Source organism: Pteronotus mesoamericanus, unplaced genomic scaffold, assembly GCF_021234165.1.
Source record: "Pteronotus mesoamericanus isolate MK-2021 breed Mesoamerican mustached bat unplaced genomic scaffold, CSHL_Meso_final contig_347, whole genome shotgun sequence".
Taxonomy (NCBI): Eukaryota; Metazoa; Chordata; class Mammalia; order Chiroptera; family Mormoopidae; genus Pteronotus; species Pteronotus mesoamericanus.
Genome location: NW_026555137.1, coordinates 2,477,891 through 2,502,553, shown reverse-complemented (window position 1 = coordinate 2,502,553; position 24,663 = coordinate 2,477,891). Strand labels below are relative to the sequence as shown.

Here is a 24,663-nt window from a genome sequence, read left to right as displayed (position 1 = left end):
AAGTCCTAGCTTTTCCTGAGTTGATAAACTCAGGTTGCATGTTGGCTGGGACGTTGCTGCTCCCAAAGGGAAACTCATCTCAAACCATCATCTCTTGTTCAGTCTTAGGCAAAATGAAATCAGAAGCGGTTCCATGTCCAGCTGGGCGTTATGGTAACTGGTTATTTTTAACTCTGGGGACAGGAGGAGACAGAGAGGCAGACACGCAACTCATTTTATTTTACTTGTTAGGTTCCTCTAAGAAGCGTGTAGAGACAGGCTCATGAGTGGCTTTACAGTGACTATAAAGGCCCAAACAGACATCAGACACAGAAAACAAATATTCACACAAGTGTTTAGTGCCTATTTGCCTTTATCAACAAAAAGCAACCTAAAAAAAAAGTGCTCTCTGACCAGCAGGCAGCACAAACATAAGACTCACAACAAGAAAGTCAAGCTCATTTATGAACGAGCGTGACCCAGCCAGCAGAATCAACTCCAAGCCGCGAAGGATGGAAAAGCGCCAGGCGGTTACCGCGGAGAAGGCGCTGTCCCCAAGCGCCGCTCCCAACCTGCCCGCTTGCAAAGGGGGCGGCACCGCGGTCACAGACAAGTCAAACTTACAAACATGCCAGTTTGGCAGGGTTTTTCATTTGTTTGCAATAATAGAATGAAAAACAATGCATGATACTTAATGACTTATTAGCCCTTAACTAACAGTTTATAGTCACCCCGCTATATTTTGACACTTTAAAGGTTGACAGAAAATTAGTGTACCTATTTCATGACCTAAAGTCACTTAAAAGGAAGTCACTGAATAAAGCACCAGTTTAGAACCCTATTTTTGCTACTCCTCTTCTCCTAGCAGTAAACTGAATTATTTAAAAGTATGCAAAGATCACTGCCTTCAGAGTTGGTTAAATCTTGCTGGCATGAAGAACAAACCCTAACTTTAAATGGTATTTTAGGCTGCAAAAAATAGGTGGGGGTTTCTTACAAAAATAACTTCAACTCGTCATAAAAAAAATTCTAAGGCAAATGATTTTAATAGTGTAGTGTAAAAAATAAGCTTATTATTTTGCATTTAATAGTGTCCACTGAAAAGATAACATTCAATTAATTAAACTGAGGAAAACTGAGTATTCTTACTTATAATTCGTCAGTATGACTATCCCAGAGTGTTTTCAACACGAACACTTAATCTTAGTATTCAGACAATTTTTTTTATTTTTAATTCGTAAGCCTAGAACTTCAACTGTGCTTCTTTGGACAAATATTTACTCAAACAACAAAGAATTTAAATTCTTTTAAACTATTTTAATACCTACTATAATCTTTGGTGCATTTAAGTAAAAACCGATTAGGTTAACAAATGTCTACACTTAATAAATTATTCACCTTACATATTAAGTGCTAACTGCTATCAGCTAAAAAATTAATTTAAAATAATAAATTATGCTCATAAAATATTCTGAATGAGGCTAAACTTAGTTGCAAGATTCAAAATTTAAGTACAGATACAGAATTAATGAATTTTAGAGTTAATGGAACATTTGTCCACAAAACTCCCAAACACTACAAAAAAGGTTAACTGAAAAGAGTAGGCCTCATTTCATATTTTTTGTGCCAACTGCAAAAACTTATATACATTCAGTTTGCCCCCATCCATGAGGTTTTTACAATGTTAAAAGTTTCTTAGAATCTAATTTGGAAACAAGAGGCAGCACCCGCCGAGGCGCTCTCTCGTGGGAACTACGCTCCCACTGCCAGTGGAAAACGCAGGGCCTGGCCCCCGGGACGCGCTCACTGCGCATTCGGCCGCGCCTCCTGCCCTGGGACTAGCGACTGCCACCGACGGCCGGTGCGAGCGGTGCGGAGCCCTTCGCCGCGGGTTCCCCGGCGTTAGGCGGGGAGCGCGGCGCGCCCTCGCCGCAGAGCGGCTCCGGAGGCCGCGATGAGACCACGGGACAGCGCTGCGGCGCCCCTGCCCAGGCCAAGCTCTCCGCGACAGCTACGCCTCTGTTTCCCTTTCTGGAAGAGACGCGCTCCAGAGAAGTTGTCTGCTGTAAACCCATTCCGACAATCGAATCCTATACTTAAAGCATGAGGAGATTATTATTAAAAGAACCCTAAAGTAAATACCTTGAAAAAAACCAAGTATTCTTTTCAATGTGAAAATGCAACATCTCTTTTTCTGCTACCAAACATAAAATACACCATAGACACATACAAATATACCATCTGCCTTTTCGGAAGTCCCAAGTCTTCCACGCAGGCTTCCACGGGAGGCAGGCTACATTGTCAGGCATGATTTCTTTTCTTAACAGTAAGTTTCTTAGTTTAAGGTCTTGCTGTTCTTTATGATAAATGTCAGAAAGAGATGTAGTTTTAAACGTCTCTCGAAAGGCTAGCAGACTAATAGTACCTCATAATCAAGTTCAATCATCTAAGTACCCCAAATATAATAACATTTCCACACAAAAGAACATTTCCAAAAGAATACTACATTAATTGTATCTACTGGTCCCAGGATAATGATAAGCAAATCTCAATAGATGAGGCAGAACCCAGGCTGGTTTCCTCATTTACAAGAGCTCCGTGGGTTGAGCGCCTCAGTTCGGGCACTTTGCCCTTCTATCCCCACCCGTGCGGCGAGCGCTCCCGTGACGTTCCTGGGCTCGAAGTGCTTCGGCAAGCACGCTTCCCATGAAGTGGTTAAATTTTATTCATTAAAACTTCATTATTTTATTTGTGATTTTTTTCCCCCCACAAGGCCCGGGCAAGACTTTATAGTTTACACACACACACACACAAAAGTGCTTAATAGGAGTGTAAACAAAACAGAAAAAGGAAACTCTTAAAATTGCTATTTTCCAGTAGTTTACATACACATGACATGCTAAAAAAATCAACCCTGCCTAGTCTAATCCTCCAAGCAGCTCTACCAGGAAACAGTATCCTAGCTGAAGTTCAGATTGACTTGAAGATATGGAAAGTGCACATCTTTAAAGGTATTTTAAAATTACCTAGCATCTGACTAACGTTTTCCTCAACTAATTTTAATCAGTTAGGTTTTGCTGTAACTGCTATTTCCTTTCGCCAAGTGCTCAACTTTTGTCTCTCTCTCTCTCTCTCTCTCTCACACACACACACACACACACACACACACACACAAATTGAGGTTAACTAGAAAGTAGGCTTATGTGAAAAACAAACATAAATCTGGATTACGTGTAAATTTGTATACACACACTGGTTCCCTCTCATTAAAGTAAACAGCACTGAGTTTAGTTAGACACGAATTTTGTAATTTGGTTGGCACTTCTAACAGTTAGGCATGGAGTATCTTGGTTCTGTTTCCTCGAGTTTCAGTTAGCCAAGGCCAATGAGACCGAAAAACCCGACTAAACCTGATTAATTAGTTATCATTTCCCCACCTTTAGTGAGTCAAAGGTATATTGTTAATGTGAAATAAATGGCAAAATAAAAGTGGCGAACTTACCTTGAACAATAACTGTCACATTTTGCTTTTAACATACTATCAATCGGTATAATGCCTAGAATCACATCTGCATTTCTTATTCATAATTAGAATAATTTACTTAGGATAATAATTATTGTGAGTAATTTCTTATTCACAATAATTTGCATTTCTTATATATAACCAATAATTTGGATAATTATTTCAATTTTACATTTCACGGAACAAGCTGCTTTTTTACATTAGTTAGCTTTCTGGCTTTGAGTTCGTCAAAAGGCCAAAGGATGGTGAAATTATGGCCAGATAAAGGAACAACACAGAAATATCCAAGACTTTCCTATAAATTCAGATTCATAATATCAATTATTTAAAATCTGGAGGAAGTAATGATGATGCTTGTATTAGGATAAGGAACAGTTGCAATTATCAGTAAACTCTCACAAATTCTTTCTTGAAGCCTACATGGTCCTTAAGCTTGTTTGGAAGATGGGAAAGGGAGAAGAGAGGAATAAGACTACAGAAAAATAAAATTTCCACCCTTGATTAAAAAAAAAAACATAATGTCAACAGCTAATAATTTTTAAAAGTTCGAGACATTAATTAAAATTGGCACTAAGTAATGTTTTAAAATCACGGAAGCGTTCACTTCCGACGTGGTACCTCCACAGGCGCCCCGCGCGGGGGTTGGGCGGACAGGCGCCCTGCCCGCAGCAGGGCGCGGGGCGCGGGGCGCTGCGAGGCGGAGGGACGCGGCCGCCCGCGGCGCCGCCTAGGCGCGGTGCTCGTCGCCGGGCAGGCTGGGGACGGCCGGCGCGCCATCGAGGCCGAGCAGCGAGCCCAGGTAGGACTGCTCGCGCGGGTCCAGCAGCGGCTCGGCGCGCACGGCGTGCACCAGGCCGGCGGGCGGCGGCGGCAGCGCGTACTTCTCCAGGAAGGCCAGCTCGGCGGCCCGGGGGAAGTCGCCCGGCGCGGGTGGCGGTGGTGGCGGCGGCGGCGGGCGGCGGCGGCGGCAGCAGGTCGTGCGCGGGCGCGGGCAGCGGCGCGGCGTGGCGGCCCAGGTCGCCGGGCGGCTCGGCCATCTGCACGGGCACCAGCGTCACGGGCACGCACACCTCGGCCGGCACGTGCGACAGCAGCGCCTTGGCCTCCGCCGGGTACCCCTTGGGCCGGTCCGGGAAGGGCTTGGCCTCCGCCCGGAAGAGCTTGTCGTCGGCCGGGCACTCGGCTGGCGGGGCCCCCAGCTTGTCCTCGGCGGCGCCCGCGGGCTCGTCGGCAGCCTTGATGCCGTGCACGTGGTCCGTGTGGTACTTGAGCTTGTCCTTCCGCTTGAAGGTGGCCGTGCAGTGCTGGCAGGTGAAGGGCCGGGCGTCCGAGTGAATGACCAGGTGCTTCGTCAGGGTTTTCTTAATTCTGAAGGACTGGTTGCAGATTTGACACTTGTACGGTTTCTCGCCTGTATGGACGACAGCGACACTAGGTGTCAGACCCACGCGCTCGGCAAGACAAGGACGTGCAGCGGCGTTTTCCAGCGCCCGGGGCTGCGCCAGGGACCCCGCGCAAGAGAGCGGGGTCCCCCAGCCCGCACCGCCCGGCACCGGGAAGCGCTGGGGGGCTCGGCTGGCGCCGCTGTGCCTTCCTTCTGACGGGGCCTGCGGGTGCCCCCAAACCAGGCCCGCCTCGTCTGGAGCGAGGTGAACTTCCGCTTCCAACAGCGGCGCTGTGGCGGCAGTAAGCTCCTCCCTGTGCTTCTTGGCTGACGCCCGAATCTAACCATTGCCCGTTGCGGTGCTGATGAAAGCCGTCATCTTTCTCTCCCAGAACAGCAGTGTGACAAAACTCACACTACATCTAAAACCAAGCAGCTATAAAAGCATAAATGAGTGTCTCAAAAAAAGAAAGGCACTAAAACCTGTTAACTGAGATGAGGCGCCGCACAAGGACAGTGACAGCACGTAGGAAGGGACCCGACACAGCCTGCGTTTCAAAACAAAGCAGCGCTACCAAGGGGGAGAGAGAGATTTAGAAAATGGCAATTTCTGGCAAGCAGCGGAAGCAACTCCTTCTACTCCAACTACCTACAGGTGACAAGTGACTGTCCGAGGAAACCCGCAGGGCGGTGAGCTGGTAACGGAGGTGATGGGGCCATGCTGGAATGACTCTCTTCAAAGAGAAGAAAATAAATGGCTTCAGAGAGTCACAAAGATGTAGAGGAGCCATAACAAGGAGAAGAGGAACATGAGAGAGAGGAGATGAGTCAATTCCCGATGGGAAAAAAGTTTTCTCAAATTGTACATAATGACGTGCATAGTTTTGAAGCTCACGTAATACAGAATGGAAGACCAGAATATTGCTCATTCACGACATCGACTTTAACATACTGAGTAAAAAAACTTACTGGGGAAAAAAATCAAAAAACTTTAACCAACAACCAAGTTTAAAGGCCCATATTTTACTCCTGAATAATTACACCAAAATATATATAAACTGCCCATTAAGCTTTACCTGAATGCGTCCTAAAATGCATCTCCAGACTGGATTTGCCTTTAAAAATCTTCTTACAAACATCGCATTGATGAAAGGTTGCTTTATATCTAAGAAAACAGAAAGGGTTTGAGTTTCTCAACGTAACTTTAATAAAAACATGCCGCAAACCCAAGTGCAATGACATCTCAAAGGAGAGCACCGCTGAGCCTGGGCTGGGAGCTCCAGTAGCCACGTTTTTCATGGAACAAATACCGTTCTGCTTGAAAGAATTAAAGGCAAACTTCTCCAGGAAGGCCAGCTCGGCGGCCTGTGGGAAGTCGCCCGGCGCCAAGGGAAAAAACTGACAGTATTTGTTAGTGACAGAATCTGAGCTTTGCAGCTGCTGTGGGAGTTTTGGAAAACACGCACCGTCCCTGTGTCCCAGCCTCGCTTTCCCTGAGACGCTGGCGGCAGGGTCCGCGCACGTGACTGCTGGTCCTGCCCCCGAAACACGCCAGCACTTGGGAGACCTGCATCCCTCAGTGAAGCCCCACCTTCCCAATGACAAATGCCTGGTACTGCCCTATTGTGTGTAGGCGGAACGCCCATTCAAAGTACCAGGCAGACCAAGAGATTAAACACAGCAGAGTGTGAAGACTTCATGAATCTTCTCTCAGGTTCCACCTTGCTGCTACTTCCCTTACGAAACGACCACTTGTTTAGTTTTAGTGTAGTAGCCAAGGACAGCATCCACAATTATCTAAGAAAAAGGCTATTAATAATGCTCCCCCTTCTACCAATCATGTATCTGAATGAGGCTAGATTTTCTTCATTTACATCAACCAAAATAACCCGTGGCAATTCAGCTACTAAGCCATTGAAGAGATTTACAAAAAGGTAAAACAATGCCACTCTTTTAATAGTTTTTTTGTTTTGTAAAGTCCTTATTTTTCACATAATTACCATTTATTTAGCATGTGATGAGTATGTTATTTTTAAAAAAACAAGTAACTTTTTCTCATTTTAATTTCTAACGATTTATGTAATTTATTTAAACTGTAACACAGTATCTACGTTAGAGTGTAAGTGACATTCAGGGGCTGAGGAAAAAGCTTAGGGCTCTGGAGGGAGTGAGTCTCAGCCTGTTTCCCACCCGTTCGCACGGTGTGTTCCAGCTCGGATTTCCTCCTCCGCCAGCATCATGGGGACGTTTGTGTCCCAGCCCTGGGCAGCGCTGCTGCCACCTAATGAATGCACGAGTACAATGACTATGCTGAGTACGTCACTGAGCAAACTCAGTGAAGGAAGCACTAAACCAGCACATGCAAATGTACAGAATCGGACACGAACCAGCACAGCCTCCTGGTCCCCGGGCCAGCCCGCAGCTTCTGCACCGAGAACACCATGTGGGGAGCGCCGCCGAGCCCGGCACCTATCTAGCTCGGCCTCCCAGCACCTTCGGCCAGGCCATTACTGTGCTCTTGCTCCAAATGCCTCATCCAAGAGCAGGGACCCATCCAGTATTTTACACTTGACAACTCAGTTAAACTTGGATATCTGGATCATACCAAAAAGCTGATGTTCAGGCCCTGCATGCATCCTTCAAAGAAAATACCATTTTAAATGCTTGTGTGATTAGAAAGGTTTAAATTCTGACTACAAACATTTCCCAATAACTGCTGTTTCAGTAAGAATAATACATAGGCAGTAAATTTATACACTGAAAGACCCACAGCATCCAACCAAATGAATTCCCCAAAGAATGCCAGGGTTTTATCTTAGTCATTATGTTCCATGTCTACCACCTCCGAGCCTTTGAATGACTGAAAACAAGGACGAAGGTTGTTTTGCACAGTTCCTTCAGGTCTGCAGAGAAGCTACGGAAGCGAGAGAAAGAGCTGACCGACCAACCTGTCCCCCAATAGACAAAACAAAAGAGGAGGTACATGGGCCGCTGCCCAGCTTAGGCTCTGCCGACGCAGCCACGAGGGGAACCCTCGCCCCCCGACTTACTTTTGCCACACCTTCTCTCCAAGGTGCACGCTCTTGTAATGCACGGTGAGGTGGTCCCTGCGGCCAAAACACTTCCCGCATTCTTCACACTGATGCGCCTTTTCACCTTAAAGACCCAAATGTTTTGATTACGATGTGCACTTCAGTTTTCTGCCCCACAAACAGATGACGAACAGGAGGAGAACACGGGGAGAAACACACCAGGAGAGCCAGGCCACCCAGTTCTGGGCTACGGACGCCCGCCCCTCACTCAGACGCCTTCCCCCGCCGGCTGGCGCTCCTCCCTGCGGGCGTGGGTCCTCTCACCAGCGTCCGCAGCCTTTTGCCTCCCAACTCAAACCTCGCCTCCCAGCGTCACAGAGCAAGACAACGGAAGCTTCCTCAGAGCTCAGGGCTCTGGGGGAGCATGTATGTCTGGGTATCAAACACCTTAAGTGAACGTACATGGGATCGAACTGAGGCTGTCTTACTGTTTACACAAAGGACCTGAACATTTTCAAATCTTTGCACTTTTTTTTAAGGACTTTTCATCTACGAGGATTGCTTACATTTGCAATGAGGCAAAGTACAAATATAAAAGGAAATTCTAGATGAGTCCAATTTCTCATCTCTGTTCTTACATTCATTTGCAAAGGTCTGACCTTTAAAAATCATTTTCCCAACTTCATACCCGCATGCAATTTAAGCATATGGCCTCTAGACTGGAAATTTAGAATTGTCCACCTAAAAATGAAAATGCATAATTCCAGTAGGAAAAGTCATTAAGATCTTTAACGTCCTACAAACAGCCACAGCAATTCAACCTGCCCCACTGGGACCGTTTCCGGACCCAGAGACCGCGGGCCGGACGCGCGGTGTTTGTGTTTGCAGGGACAACAGTCATCGCTGGTCTGCTGGGCTCCCAGCGCGGGCTCTTTCGCTCTCCCTGAGCGTCAGTCAGAGAGGGAAATGTGGGACCCCCAGAACAGAAAAACTGTCAGTGTAGGAAAAAGATCTGAAATTGATCGGGATGATTAAGGTACTCTTTTCCAAAGACTGGGTTTCAGTAAACTTTAATACCCAATTACAATCGTTTCCCTACAAACGTCTAAGGCTTGCTAACTGCTTTCAACTTCAGTCGCAGCGATCAATGTTGTCTTGGCAACCCCCGCCTTGGGCAGCTGTCAACAGCAACTGTTGTTGCTTATATCCACGTCATATGCAAAATGCAAATTCTGAGCATTTGATTACACAATTTTAAAATATAGTCTGTAGTCATAAAAGGCAACCAAATGATTAAAATTACAGTGAAGAAAAACAAGCCATAAAATTATGCTCCTTTCAGATGCTTTTAAAAGAAGGTAGTTAGAACCAGCATTACCGAGGGGTGGCCAACCTACACCAAATTATCAGAACCTGGGCCGACACACACTCAGGGAAGTGCGCCCTTTGCAGCCCCTTTAAGAAAGGACTCCGGAAGCCACCCTACCACGTGCACCTACCTGAATGTATCTTCTTGTGCTTCGTGAGGTGGTCGTGGCGGATGAAGGTCTTCCCGCACTCGTCACACTCGTATCTCTTGTCGTCGTGATGGACCCGCAGGTGAAGCCTGCGGAGGAGGCGGCGGCAGGAGAACTGAGGGGCAGAAGGGCCCCAGCCCGCTCCCAGGCCTCCTCCTCAGCTTCCCTCTCTCCAGGAAGCACCCCAACCTCTGCCCAAGCTCCCTCGACCTCTGGGTGGCATTCCTTCCTGGCTTTTCCCACCCTCGGTCTGCGCCACTGAACCCGCCTAATGTCTAGAGTCGTCTCTGCCCGGCCACTGAAGTCTCAGAACAGCAAGGGCAGGTGTGAATCCAGGAGGAATCAGAATCAGATGCAAGGGACAAAGGCCGATGGCGACGCAGGACACCACCAGTAACCAAGCAAGCCCTTCCGGCTGGCTGACGGTGTCCTTACGGACGGACAGCTGAGGATTCAGGGAGTTTACAACTCCTCCGCCTTGTATGACAATTACACTTTACTACTTTCTAACTGAATAAATAACCTTATAATTCACTGGTTGTAAGTGAACGTGTGACTCATCAACTTTCTGACAAATGCATTTTACTACTTTCCTTCACATTTCACCAAACAAAACATGGCTCATTTCACAGTCACCCAAGGAGATTATGAAAGGTTTAAATTGTTACAACTGATTTAACTAGAATTACTTTTATCCTTGCAACCCCCACCTACGGATGTCCCAGGAAAGCTAAGAGCCGTCCCGCCCAAGCTGCCCAAACGTGCCACCGCCGCCGCGGCCGGAGCCCGTCAGCGGGCCGCACTGCGTGCACAGGGGAAGCGTTTTGCTCGGGCTTAGAGGGGGCAGGTAATGGAGGACGTGCTGAGCAGCAAAGCCCTAAGATTAAAATTCTTCAGAGCATTCATAACAAGCAGAATTGTGCACATATGTCACACATAGTCACCTATTATTTATGCAGGAAAAAACAACTTTTCAGAAATTCCCAGTGTGATCAGGGATTCAGTTATAAAAATAATTACGTAAGCTTAAAACAACAAAGTCTTTCAAAAACTGAGAATCCTGGAATTTTCAATTTTGCCATATTTTCATACCAAACTGTTCTGTGATGAATAAGAGTAAGGAAATACACTAAGTTTAGAACAGGAGTTATAATAAATTCTACTCAAAGTAATGAAATAAATTGTTAAGTAACATCAATTGAGACAGTAAAGCACCTACCAATTTGGTGGTGAGGAAATGTTTAACAATATTTTATACCACAGAATGAAAAGAACATTAAAATTTGTAGGGGAGAAGTCTATACAGGTTTTCTGCACAACTTTGCTTGTCATAAATGCTAAGAAATGTTTTAACCCAACAAACAACTAAACCACTGGTTTAAAAAATAGAATGAAAATGAAGGAGTAATTTTATCTTCCTCAATATAAAGGGAAAAATGGCCTCACTTACCTGTATGAGCTTCCATGGCGAAAACTTTGCCCACAAATACTACAAAGATGGGGCTTTTCTCCACTGTGGATCCTCAGATGTTCCTTCAAGGTAGTTCTATGTTAGAAAACATGTATTGAAACGAAAGACTTTTTAATGCCAATGTATGTACTAAACACAGATTTCCAAACAGCTCACTAGAAAGGTGTCCAAGCGAACAGTCTCCCTCTGAGACTAGTCCGCGTGAAAAGGGAAACCACACGAATACGACTGTCGTCACTCCTCCGTCCTCCAGCTCCGGGTCCCGGCTGGGCCACGGCGAGACCGCGGAGGTCCCAGTGCACGCCCAGCCTGTTCGGCAGTCCCCTGCAACACTCAGAGGCGCCCCACCCCGGCGAGGGCCGACAGCGCCGTTTGGGGGGAAAGAAGGCACAACGCACGGCGTCCGGCCCTGGCACTGCTGGTTTGACTAAGAATGGAACTCGAGGTTGGAAACATTTTTCCTTCAGAATTCTGCAAGTACAACCGCAGAGAAAAGCCTGAGCAGCCTAATTCTCATTTCAGCAGGCGTTCCTTTTTCCCTAGAAAGAACCAGAAGCGCCTGTCTGCCCCCAGCGTCCAAAGACGCCAGCGCTGCGCCTCAGGGGGGTCTACTGCCGTGGGCCGTCCTCGGCGTCGGAGGGACCACCTGTCTCGCAGCGCACGGCCTTCAGTTCTGGGAGATCACCTGGGATGATTTCAGTGATTTTTTTTTTTTTTATCCATTTTCTCTGTTCTTTCTTTCTTGACCTCTTGCCTGGTCGGCTAACATTCTAGACTTTCTTTTACATTTCTGTATAGTTTTGTCCCACTCTTTGGGGGATTCCTCAACATCCCCCTTCGAGCCTTCCATTGGTCTTTCCCTTCGCTATCTTGCTTTGAATTTCTGGGGGCTCTGACTTATCATTGCAGACTTTTATATAACAGCCTGTTCTTGTTTAATGGATTCTACATCTTCAACTGGGAATATTAACTGTTTACTTATTTGTCTGCAAGTTTCCTTTTTCCTGCATAACCTGTTTCCCCCAGGTTTTCTTCCTTTTCTGTTTGTTTGCGCTGAACCCTGCCCTCCATGTTAACCGTTCTCCTTCCGTATCCTGCAGTTCGCCACTGAGCGCTCGTGGTGAAGTGTGATGGGGTAAAACCTGGAGAGAGAGAGATCGAGGAGCGTGGGCAGGCTCTGAGGGCGCGGCTGCGCTGTGGGCGACCTGGGTGGGCTACCTGGGGGGACGGCATTTGCCCGTGGGTTGCTCAGATTTTCAAGGCGTTGTTTTCCAATCTTCTGCCTGCAAGGTAAACCCTATAATCCACGATGTCCGCAGGGACCAGGCCTGCGGCTGGCTGCCTTCAGCCCTCCATGGCCCAGCATGAATCCCACTCCTGCCGAGCTGGGGGAGGGAGGTGCCCCGCAGCAGGGGCCTGTGTGGGGGAGACGAGCCACGATCGAACTTCTCGAGCCTGTTCACTGCAGAGCCCCTTTCTCTGCCCCTCCTTCACTCTGGCACCAGGGCACCTGCAGCTGCTACTTCCTACGCCTCCTATGCCGCTTCCACACCGGCTCTCCTGGTCTGCGTGACCAGCTGGGGATTCGTTTTTCTTAGGTCTCTAAGTCACTTAGCAGGGATCCATTGGCTTTCTAGCTTCAACCCTGTTTGGTTCTTGTCCCTTTCTCTTCCCTCTGTCTTTGTAGCTTACTGTCTTTAAGATAAATAAGTGAATGAATAACTTTAATGTATATCTAGCGGGATTTCAGAGACAAAATGGTGTCTAGCTTACATTCAACTAAAACCACAAATCCTGACTTTGTATCATCTCCTGTAACATTTTCTATACTTTCTTCTTCTACCTTTACGTTTCAAATTAAAGCGCAATCCAGCACGTGGCGCCGGCACTACTCCACCCTCGTGCTCCGCACCCGCCGCTCCCACCCGGCGGCGCCAGCGGTCCCCTGGGCCTGGGGCGACGCCTCACCTCTCTCGCACCGATTTTCCACAGATGAAGCAAGTCCATTTTCTCTTTCCACCATGGGTACATTCTATGTGGCGTTTCAAATTCCCAGTGTCATTAAATTGGCGACCGCATATGTCACATGGAAAAGGACCTGAAGAGGAAAGAACAGTGCGTACGTGAAGTTTAAGGAGCAGATTCTAAGTTCAACTTAATTGGTACACGGTAAGAGAGGCTGCGGGTTAGCTGGGGACCCACGACTTGCGCCTGGCACCTGGGCCGAGGGGCGGGGTGGTGCCGGCCTGAGCCCTAGCCTGTGGGACCTGTCGCTGCCTCCAACCAGAGTGGCAGAATTGAGTCACATTGTCTCTGTGATGACAACAAGCTGCCATCAGAGTCTTGCTTATTGTTGTGAGGAAAACACCTGCACATTTGGTGACCAGAAGTTTCAGAAGTGGAGTGTTTTATGTGAGTAACAAAGGGGACTCACAAGGAAGACGCGGCGACTAAGAACTGGGTGTCTCCCTGCACAGGAGACCGCACTGGGTTTTCTCCATTACAGTATGTAATAAACTTATGCCTACTTTTCTTAGTGCATGTATATAATAACAGTGCGACCCCTTATATGGAGCTTTCTCTTTCCTTCTTTCCTAGAAGGCAGGGCCACAGTCATTTCTATATCTCTAGAGCTGAGTACAGCACCTGGCTCTAATATAATAAATGCTGATAAACAAATGAGTTCATACACTGAAATGGCCAATTACTAGATTGAAATCAGACTGGAAAAAGTAGAAAAGGTTACATGCTAAATTTCTGGAATAAGGAAGTAATGGAAAACTTTGGAAAAATTAGAGTTCATGGGCTGAAAATGTATTGCTCAAGGAAGAAGCTGTGTATTTAGAAGATGTCTCAGAATTTGGAAAAATAAACTAAAAAAGGAATTAATTTGTTAATTAATGAAGAATTAATTGTAACATCACAAAAGAAATGGCATTGGAACACATTTGGAATTCAGATGCATGTCGATGAGCAAAACTGCTCAGAGGCCAAGTAATTCTGGAGAACTTCCCACATACTATATGCGGCAGAATCGAGGGGCGACCTCCACATGCACTTGTATCAAATGTCTTTAACATGTTCTCATTTAATATCCCCACTGTTGCATCTTCCCCAGGAACTGAGTCTTTTAACCATTAACTTGCTCAGCGAGTGCTTAGTTAATTAGCTCACTTTTATAGCGTGAAATAAGTAAAGCGCTGTGAAATACCCCTCCTCCTCCTCCTCCCACCCAAACTCCGCTCATGAGTCCGCCTGCAAAATGAGCTTGGATCCTGGACCATTTTACAGTTACCTCAGTAACTAAAAGTCAGGTCGTCCTCATGCCTGCGAGTCTGTGTTTATTCTTTATTAAATTTATTTGTTTTGACCTTTTGTACAGCGCAGAGGTTTCTTTTTACAGCTTTATTTTCTGCCCCGTTTACTAACCCTGCCAGCTTTACGTTCGCTACAAACTTCAGGAGCACGCAGCACACGTCTGTGTCCGGCTGTCTGTGCGCACACGGACCAGGCCTTCCCTCCAGCCGGCACGGCAGCCGTCCGTCACCGGGATTAACGTCGGCACCAGGCCTGGCTGCACTACCCCGGGGACCCCAAGCCCCCACCGTGGCCCTGAGCGCTGGGGAGGGAATTCATCCAGTGCGACACTGAATTCCACGGAGACTAAGTTTATCGCACCCCCAACACAAAGACGCCGTATCCCAGCCACACTCACGAGGCCGCCCCACCACCAGCTGTGAGCGAGCGCGGCTTAGAACCACGGACACATCTGCCACTGAAACAATAAATGAGAAAAGAGACGTGTGTCTTCGTCCCCAGATTCCACAGCAAAGGTGGCACCCCCTCAACCGACGCGGCGCCTTCTCCCAGGCGGCCGGACAGCAGCTGGCTGCCCCAGCACGAGCCGTCGCATCAGCGGGCGCCACGGCTGCTCTCACACAAGGCCGTCTGCTCACCCAGGTGGAACTTCTCTTGATGCTTTAACCGCGCAAACCGCGACTTGAAATGTTCTTCACAGTAGGTGCACTTGAAAGGCTTGTCTTGAGAATGCAGAATCATGTGCTCCTCCAAGTGAGGCCTTCGAGTGAAAGACTTCTTGCAAATCTGAAAGAACATGCACACAACATGTAAGGGAACCTGAATTAAAAAATTAAAGTACGAAGCTCATGATGAAGAATAAACCCATAAATTCAAGCAGTTAGAAAGAACGTGCTGGGAGTGCTGCTCTGGAGCTGGAAAGCTCCGTGGTCTTTGCGGAGGCTTCCTGGACCCCAGCCGCCATGCCAGCAAGCGGCTCAAGTAGCCCATTGAGTGACCACGGTAGAGAAGACTCAGGGCCCCCGCCACCTGTCCCTACGGAGCTCCCAGCTGTCGGCCCCGTGAGTGAGGCCACGTTGGAAGTGTCCTCAAGCCAGGCCAGATCAGGCCGCGCACCAGCGGAAAACAACGGTGCAGCCTCGGCGGAAGCCGGGCGGGACCGGACAGCCCTGCCCCAGATTTGCATGGCTGACCCATGAAATGGTGAGATACAGTAACCACCTGTTTGAGGCCACTTGGTCTTGAGGGGGTTTGTTACGGAGCGACAGATAATCAGCAGCAGAGGAGGAACCCTAACAACGGACTCCCACACGACCCTGATGTCGCAGTGTGCGTACACAATGTCAAGTGCGCGGCAGGGTGATCTCATCACAATAAAGCTGGGGTTCCGCTGGTCAGGGCCACCATCCAAAAGCTCACTGCGCCAGCCTCAACTTATCAGAGTATCGGGACGCCTTTGCGCAAAAGAACATCTAAAAGGGAGCTAAGCTCAGCTTGTATTACTTGAAAATCTAACGACTTTTCCAAAAGGTACTATTACATTTAGTTTGGTTTTCTATTACAAATTAAAAGCTATTACATCACATTTCCAACTTTCACTCTTAGTCTTCTTAATGGAAATAAATTCTTGTGCATTTTCAGGATGAAATCTGGAAGAGAAAAATAAAAAGATTATTTTAAAAAGGTTGTATTAGTCAAGTCAGTATTCCATATAATCTGAGGACAGTGATCACAAGAATCACACAGATTCCTTCCTTACACAGACAGACACACGTGAGTACTTTAAGGATATACATATCAATACAATACCATTTCAACAAATGAATGTATATGCCTAAGTTTACGCAGAAAGTTTCAAAGAAAAGTCTAGACAGATTTTAAATACATTCAGGGACCTAACTATTCACAGATCACCTTCAAGGGAATTCATTTTTTTTTTTCAGTCCAGGTTTCAATAAATTTAATTTCTTAGAGTTAAATATGCAAACGATACTAGTCTTTCACAAATTTTTATTTTATCAACAAAAGGCAGAGTGCAGCCTGAGGAGTAAGTTTCCTGGAGTTCTAAGACCATACGACCTTGGACACGTACTTGCCAAAACCCAAGACAGAACACAGGATCACTTTAAATTTCTATTGTGAAGACTGAGGAGCCCGTTTCCACATCAAGAACTTCGTCTCAATGGCATTGATAAAAAACATGAACAAACTAACACTTGCTGCTCTTGGTAAATGGGAAGCCTGCAAAACACGAAGCGCTGAAGACACCAGACACAAGGCCAGCACAGGTGTCTCGGCTCGCTCTGCGTCTAAACTCGAAGCGCAATGAAGTGTATTACGGAAGCAAGATCATACTTGCCTCTTAACATGCTTGGCTAAAGTCTTCTTGCTTGCATGGAGCTTATTACAAGAAGGGCACCTGTGCTCCTTCTTATGAAAGTCTGTTTCATTACTGTGCTTCTTTCTGTGAACAGTTAGGTTAGACTTTGTCGAATAGCGCTGGTGACAAATATCACACTCAAAGGGCTTCTCACCTGTGTGAACACGTGTGTGGCTCTCATATTTCCCTATGAAAAGAGAGAAATCAAAATTAAATTCAGCACATTTACCAGAGTGATCGAAATTTGACAGGGGAAAGAAAAATACCTCATGACTCATAGCCTACTTAGTACACAGACCCACAGCCACACCTAAGCATAATTTCCCCTAAACTTACAATCTGATAAGCCTCGAAGACTTCATGCTCTGAGGTGACTGCTCCAAATATACCTTTCCTTGAAAACTTGGGTCACCTCTTCCCCTGCTCCGTTCAAGGGATGAGGTTTAACCCTGTGCTTTACTGGGGGACAGGCGCCCTTGCCCAGCACCAGGCAAAACCTGGCCTGGGCTTCCACAGACACCACAAGCCGCAAGTGGGTTTATAAAACAGGAGTTCAGCTAGATTCCCACTCAGGTCCCTGTTTGCGAGCGAAGGGCCATGAGGGTTCCAAGACTCAAGTCCTCGGCACCGAGGCGGGAGGAGTGCAGAACAGAGCAGAAGCTGCCGGAGTTCATGACACCAGCTGGCGTGGCCCCGACCCTCCACTGTCCGGGATTAGTGACCAGCAGGGGCAGTAGCATTCCTGGAGCGCCTTCGAAATTTCACGCATCTTAAGTGGTTCACCAGGACTGCCCCCTTCGACCCTTGTAACAACCCCCAGGAGAAGGTACTATTCGCAAGTCGCACACCACTTAGAACAAACAAAGGGCAGGCTAAGTGACTTGCCCGAGGTCTGGATTCAAAAATGCAGGCAACCGGTCATCCCCAGCTCCTGCTTTTGTAGCTTTTGTAGCTTTTGTAGCCAGTGTGGTAGAATTTCAATCATAATCTCGCTCTAAGAACTGAGGGGAAGTCCACAACCCCAATGAGGCTAGGCAAAGGGTGGGTCGGGGGAGGTGGTGAATAAAAGAGGTAATATAGAAAGGAATTCAGAAAGGTCGGCTAGAAATAAGCCGACGATGTGACCTATTTATGCCCATGATTATCTCGGATGCCCTGGGTTTAAAAGGCCCGCACTGGGTGGCCCACTGGGAGGGAGATCTTCCCAACATACCGAGGCTGGGGTTTGACCCAGCCAGGGCGCATGCGAGAAGCAACCAGTGAAGGCACAAACAGGCAGGGCAGCAAGTCAGTGCTTCTCTCCCTCCCTCTCCCTCTACCCCCTCCCTCTCTCCCCTCCCCTTCTTCTCCCTCTTAAAAAAACAAACAATTTTTTTTAAAGCTGTAAAAGGCTTTCCTGCTAGTTTGTCAGGACTTTCATCTTGAACAGTATTTTCCCAAATTATGCGCAAAAAACTCTAGTCTCTTGGGACATTAAAAGTAAATACCCCCAAATGCCCTGTGATAAAATTATTTCAGGAAATGCCAGGTTAAGTAAAAGCAACAGGTTTCTTCGTTGAGAACTGGCCGGAGTTAACAGTGACTGTGAACATTGTGCCCGGCTTTCCCGGTCCTACTGGCACACGGGATGCTCCTCCTAAGGCGCCCGCAGGCCCGGCGTTCCACAGCGCCGTCTGGGACCTGGGGGCTGGCCTGCAGCGCCACTCACGAGTTCACCTCCAGCTGAGCTGGGTCAAGTTCAGGCAGCACACAGGAAACATATGCTAAGAACCCAAAGTCTAAGCAACAGAATCTATTGGAAAGATGAAGTTTTCGTGCATCTCAATCCAAAAGCTGCTCTCTGCTCTCCGCCCCGCACAGCACTTGTTCCCAGCGCTACCAGAGCATCTATCCAGCCTGCGCCGAACAGATTCACGCATGTCCCGGTGCCCCTGCAGCTGACGGAGCTGCTCGAGTTCCACTGTTCATGTCTGTACAGAGCCACACAGTAAAAACAGTAATAAATTATTAAACTGGGTTGCCAAAAGTAGTCTGATCTGGAGTGAAAAATATTAAGAGGCGTAATAAGCAAAAAGAGGTCACCACTGCCCTGCCACCAAATATACGGACGCATATTCTGAGAGGCAACGACCACCAATACCTTATAACACCAATTTCCGCCTATGCCAGTAACATACGTAACTCAGTATTGCAAGACACTCGGGGATATATTAAACCAAATAAGTAATTTTAGAAGGCCGGATTACATTTACGTGTTCCTTTTATCATTATACATGGTAAAGTATAGTTCACAATTTCATAATTTTAATTTATATATAAATACCCTTAATTGTTGCAATTTAGAAGTTCACATTAGAATAGTTCATATGACCTCAAAAAATTATTTTACTAGCAAATATTAGCTCTCTTAAACTTAAATATTCACTGACATGTTTTCAACTTAAGCTGACAGCCCACATTTCCTATGTATACTTTTCTAAAAAATAAAAGTTGATTTACTCATAAATAAAAAAGCCAAAGAACCTACTAATTAGGACACTTCGTAAAAGGCTCTACCTACAAAATTAAATTACATTCGGTACAGTTTTATTCTCAACTCTGTTTTAGTGTGATTGGAAGCATCCCAATTCTAAACAGCACTAGACACTGGAAAGAAGACTGTATTTCTAACTCACATATTACCAAGTTCAAGGGGAAATGGCATACAAATTATTAAATCTAATATAACCTAATTCAATCCTCTATAATTACTCAGAAATAGCACTTACCTATGAAATTAAATTAGCATCTCAATCAAACCTCTGCATTCATCATAATTGACACTCTGGAGTTTCTCATACCCAATACACGAACTAATGATCTGTGTCCCCTGTTGGGACGCGAGGAACACAAAATGAAGGCCAGTATCAATACTGCGATTAACTCCTGAACGACACCAAACTTACGCTAACGGGATAAAACTTGCACTGAAAATCCAAGACACACCCTAGTCAAGCCTTCTTTGTAAAATTTACTTTGCAAGCTGTTTTTAATCATCGCCTTTAAAAGAGCCCCGAAAAGAAAGTCACTGGAGACAGAACCAGCAGCGCTCTTTTCTCACCTATCCGGTCAAAGGTTTTGTCACACTTCGGGCACTGCAGTATTTTTTTGCTGCTGCGCTGAAGGACCACGGGCCGGAGGCCCTCGCGAGCGCTCGCCCCCGCATCCTCGGCCTCCTCGGGCTCCTCCTCCGCGTCGTGCTGCTCTTTCTCGCTTTGCTCCTCCGAGTCGGAGTCCTCCTCCGACATTTCCTCGTCTAGCTCATCGTCCTCAGCGTTATAGTCGCTGCCGGCATCCTCAGAATCGTTCCTGTCGGACTTCTCCTGGTCGAAATTTTCCAGATTCAAAGTGTCAGACCCGTCGGCGCTGTCTTGCTCTTCCTCGTCGCTGGTGTCATCGAACTTCGCGGGGCACTTGCGGTTCCTCTTGGATCTCCGGGTGGAAAAGCTTCTCTCCAGCATCGCTAACCCATGTTGTTTCCCTAATAAAAGGGACCTATGGGTTTTAGCCAAATGATTCTCTAAAGACTTCTTGTAACAAAAATGTCTGCTACAGAATTTACACTGGTGATTCGTCGAGAGTCGTCCGGTCAGTTCGCTTAGGGCTTCTCCAGGCGACGACTTCTCCGCGAGCTCGGACTGGAACGGGGCAACGCTCTCGTTATTGAGCAACTTCACGGCATCGATAATGTCCAGAAACTTTGCGGCCTCTAAAACAAGGGGTATTTCATACTTGTACACAAAAAATTCAGATGTGTAAAGAAATTCGAGCAAGTGCTGAAAAACCGAATGCGTCACGTGGTCCAGGGTGACCACATCCGTGCTCGGGTTTTTGCTCAAACACGCATGAAAATAGCTGCTCCCCACAGCCACAACCACCTTATGGGCACTGAATTCCTTTCCTTCGACTATGATAAGCAAGTCACAGAAAGACGGCTGCTTCTGCCTGTCGTCATTTAAATACTTGAGCAAATTCTTATTATACTGCAAAGAGCTCAAAAGCTTCCTCTGATCTGGAGACGGGGGAAGGTCCTGGTAACGGTGCAGAGCTTCGGGAGCCGGTCTGTCGCCGCAACGGGTGTAGGTCAGCGGGTCGCACGCCCCTGCCACATGTCCTTCCGCAGAATCTTTGTGATAGCCCAGATGGATCTTCTCGTCAAGACTGGAAGCAACCTTTCTCCTTTTCTTCATTGCAGTACAACAATTTCAGAACAGGAAACTTCATAAGTGTCTTCAGGGATGTATCAAGGAAAAAAAAAAACAACAAACTAGATTGTCTGGGTTAACAGCTTCTGGAGGGGCGTGCCCCAGGGTTTCATGGCTGCAAAAGAGTGGGAACCGCGTTAGACAGCTAGCTCCAAGGCAAAGCCACCCTAAACCCTGCACGCCACCCGCCAATCTCTTCTAAACCCTAACGACATGATGAGAAAGTCACGGCTTCCACTCGCTCGTGGCTGAGATTTCAGGGCGGAGAACACGGAGGGCTGCGCTAGGAAAAAAACATTTTAAAAAACCACCAACAAAAGAATCGTCGAGGAAGCCCGAGCGCACGTCTGGGGCAGAGCGCACGCACAGGGTGCGGGGAAAGGAGGGCCGGACGGGGAGGGGCGCCCGCCAACCACCACGAGTGCAGGTGGACAAGGGGCGCGGGGCTGGCGACAATAAGGCCTTCACGGCCGCGACCCGCAAGTCTCTCTGCTAACATGCTTTCCAGGGCGGGCAAGGCGCACGATTTCGGAGACGGCGAGCGTCCCTCAGGCAGCGCCACCCGGCGGGGACGACCCCAGGAGGGCGCCGCGCAGGACGGTGGGGTCAACCGGAGGAACGACCCCCGCCAGCACAAGCGCCTTCGCAGGCCCAGCCCCGGCAGAGAGGGCGCCGCCCACGGCCCGCCCGCTCCCCTTGCCACCGCGGGGTTCCTGGGCAAACGCCCCACGGATCCATTACCGGGAACCCAGGGCTCCCCCGCTGGCTCCCGGCCGCTGAGCTCCACTCCGGGCGCGCTCGCTCCAGCGCCGACCCACTTCCGGGTTCAGCCCCCCTCCCTCCGCGCCGGCCCCACCGAACACGTCAACGGCGCGCGCCGCCGCCCGGCCTCCCGGCCGCCCGGAGCCCGGCGCGCGGCCTGGCGCCGGCCACTGCGCATGTGCGCGCGCCCTGGGTGCGCAGGCCCCGTGAGCCCTCCCGGCCCGCGCGGGGCACCGAGTAACGCGCCAAGTCGGTGCTTTCGGGTTCTCGCGGTGGTCTGGTGGCCCGCAGTGACTGAGCCCGCGGAAACCGCGCCGGGAGCGTGGCTGGCGGGGGACGGAAGCGGGCGGCAGGGACGGGCGTTGGGGCGCCGTGGGCAGCGGCCGTGATCGGCCACGCAGCCGCTCGCAGAGCCTGTCCCCAAACGCGTCGAAGAACCCGTGTGCAGGGCGTTTCCTTATTTTTCTGAGTTAAACGGCTGACGCGGTTTCCCCTAAAATTATTCTCTGGCTTCTTACTGAGCACAGAAGGCTGGGGAGATGTACAGATAGGTATAATATAAGCGGGTAGGCCAGGAAGAGAAGCCAAAAGAAAAGAAAAATCCACAAGGACAACTTTTGGAGTCAGTAGCTGAGATTTTTGCGTTTGTAACAGAGTCCCAGGTGATACTGATATTGCTGTCCCGAGGACTTATTTTAACAGACTCATAAAATTGATAAGTGCCCGCCCTTCAATGTGATACACTTAAAGGACGAAAGAAAACTTCTGTGCATTATTTTGCCTGTAGTGATTTCGGTACTGGATGCGTAGGTCACCACTGACCAAATTATAATGCATGCTCAGTAGTGCATGGCAACCCTAAATAAAGTCATTTTAAAAAAGAATGTCACACAGACACATGAACAGCCACAACGAAGTAAAAATAAAGTAGAAGTATTTATACATGAGTAAAACAAGTGAATAAGGAATGTAGAAGATGTAGAAATAGAATCTGGGACCAGAAACATCAAAACATTGAGCTGGAGTGAGGAAGGGGTTCAGGGTGTGCGAGGACAAATCTCCCTAAAGGCTGAAGGCGGAGGCTGCTGGCAGGTTACAGGTGGATGATGAGGCTTCCTTTGCCTGGCGTGTGTAAAGTGAGGGCTAGAAAGAATTAGGGAAATAGAAGCGATTTTTTTGAGTAATTGTCTGCAGCTGCTTCTGTGCTGCCATTGCCAAGGCTGAGCAGTTGCACCAGAGACTACAGTTCACAAAGCCTAAAACGTTTACTATCCGATCCTTTATAGAAATCGGCTGACCTCTGTGTCCTGTGATGGAATGAGTGGCTAGTCTTTTATTAACAGACCTGAATAGTCACCTCCTCAGTCAAAACTAGAAGGGAGGAAGTGTGTAAATTCAGGAAGCCTGTACTCAGTTTTACACCCTGGTGGGTACAGCTTTGGTTGAAATGTTGGTCAGGAAAGATGATGATACCGTAGAAGGTTTTCTGTACTCCTATTACCTGGTATTCACATTTTTTACAAAAATAACATAAATCTTTAAATCTTCAGTTCTAAGAGGTACTTTTTCCACATTTCAACCTCTCTAATGTGACTTGTCAGTGTAATTGGCATCCCTTTTTTCTTTCTTAGTGGCACATATAAAATGATGATGCATCTTATAAATGATAGTGTCTTAGACGTAATGGAACATGTTACCGCTCTGGAGCAATCACAACTCCTTGGACAGTGAAAATACATACATTTTGGAGGTGTGCAGGTTATATCGAATAACTTCTGCTTAAATACTGACCTCAAAGTCACCCTTTCAAAATTCTTGTTAATTCAAATCTTTTTTCCCATTAAATGATTTTCTAGCAAACCCTGGTACAAATACTGTAACATTTTGTTTTTCTTTTTTTAAAACATTTTATCCATTGATTGTTAGAGAATGGAATGGAGGGAAGGAGGGAGACAAAAGTCGGAGAGAGAGAAACTTGATTTGTTGTTCCACTTATTTACGCATTCACTGTTTACCCCTGTTATGTGCCCTGACCGGGCATCAGACCCACCGCCTTGGCAAATGAGGACAGAAGCTCTAACCAGCTGGGCTGCACAGACAGGGCACAGGTTTTTTTCTACTGACAAAATGTTCCGCGAGAAGCTTGCATGCTTCCAAAAAACATTTCTTCTTATGATTATACATGGTTTTGTCTTTGTAACTTCTATTTGCGTGAGGGACTCCTATAACCAAGGCCATCACTGTCCTATAATGTTGACCCATTCTTAATCCCAAGAGTCATAAACAGCAAGTCCAAAACTAAACCTCAAAGGCAGGATGCAAGGAAAAAAAAAAAAAACCCAGTGGTACAATTTCCCACTTACCTACCTTTTCAAGGCCACTGGGCAGTTCGCGGAAGGTGATCAGTACAGACAGACCTGGCGATTAGAAGGTTCATTAGTGAGAAGGTACAGAATACGAGTCATGAGACCTTCATATGCTCTGACAAGGTCTGACCCGGCAGGCACTCACCAGTGACAGCGCAGCAGCTTCCTGCTGGCGGCGGCCGCAGGCGAGGCCGAGGCGCCTGTTCCTCGAGGAGGCATCTATCACATGGAAGCAGACCGTCATCACACACCGCCGCCGCCACCAGCTCCCCAGAGCGCAGCCGGCGTCTCAGCGGACCGGACGGTTTGGTCTGCCGGCCTCCGGGGAAGTGCGCACGTTAACGGAAGGCGGCGTCAGCCTTGGGCCGCCGGGGAAGCCGCCCGCACACGGAGGTGCGCCTTACACAGTCGAGCGGCCCCCGGTGCTGCTTCGGCCAATACAAAATCTGTAAGCGCAGGCGGTACGGAGCTACTAACCCTCGAGTAACTGTAAGTGTTACAGACGCTTGTAAACGTTTTCATTTTTAAATATTGTGAGACCAAAAAGTTACTATATTAATATCAATCAAAATCACATAGTTTAAGCCCAAAAAGATTTTTAGAAATGTACTGACATCGTGTGCTCACACCAGGTATTATACCTGCTGTGGGGCTGGACAAAAGCACACGTGACACGCATCCGTCATT

General features: G+C 47.7%; 1 protein-coding gene across 1 annotated transcript; it reads right to left on the bottom strand.

The window, feature by feature from the left end:
• Positions 1-1,976: 1,976 nt before the first annotated feature.
• On the bottom strand, positions 1,977-21,674 carry ZBTB41 (zinc finger and BTB domain containing 41). Its single transcript, XM_054576561.1, is given in 12 exon segments — positions 1,977-4,448; positions 4,450-4,913; positions 5,963-6,051; positions 7,937-8,042; positions 9,418-9,524; positions 10,886-10,981; positions 12,875-13,004; positions 14,863-15,010; positions 15,804-15,873; positions 16,584-16,791; positions 19,705-20,963; positions 21,590-21,674. Coding segments are annotated over 11 exon segments (2,766 nt in total). The 5' UTR covers positions 20,834-20,963; positions 21,590-21,674; the 3' UTR covers positions 1,977-4,229.
• Between the last annotated feature and the right edge of the window lie 2,989 nt (positions 21,675-24,663).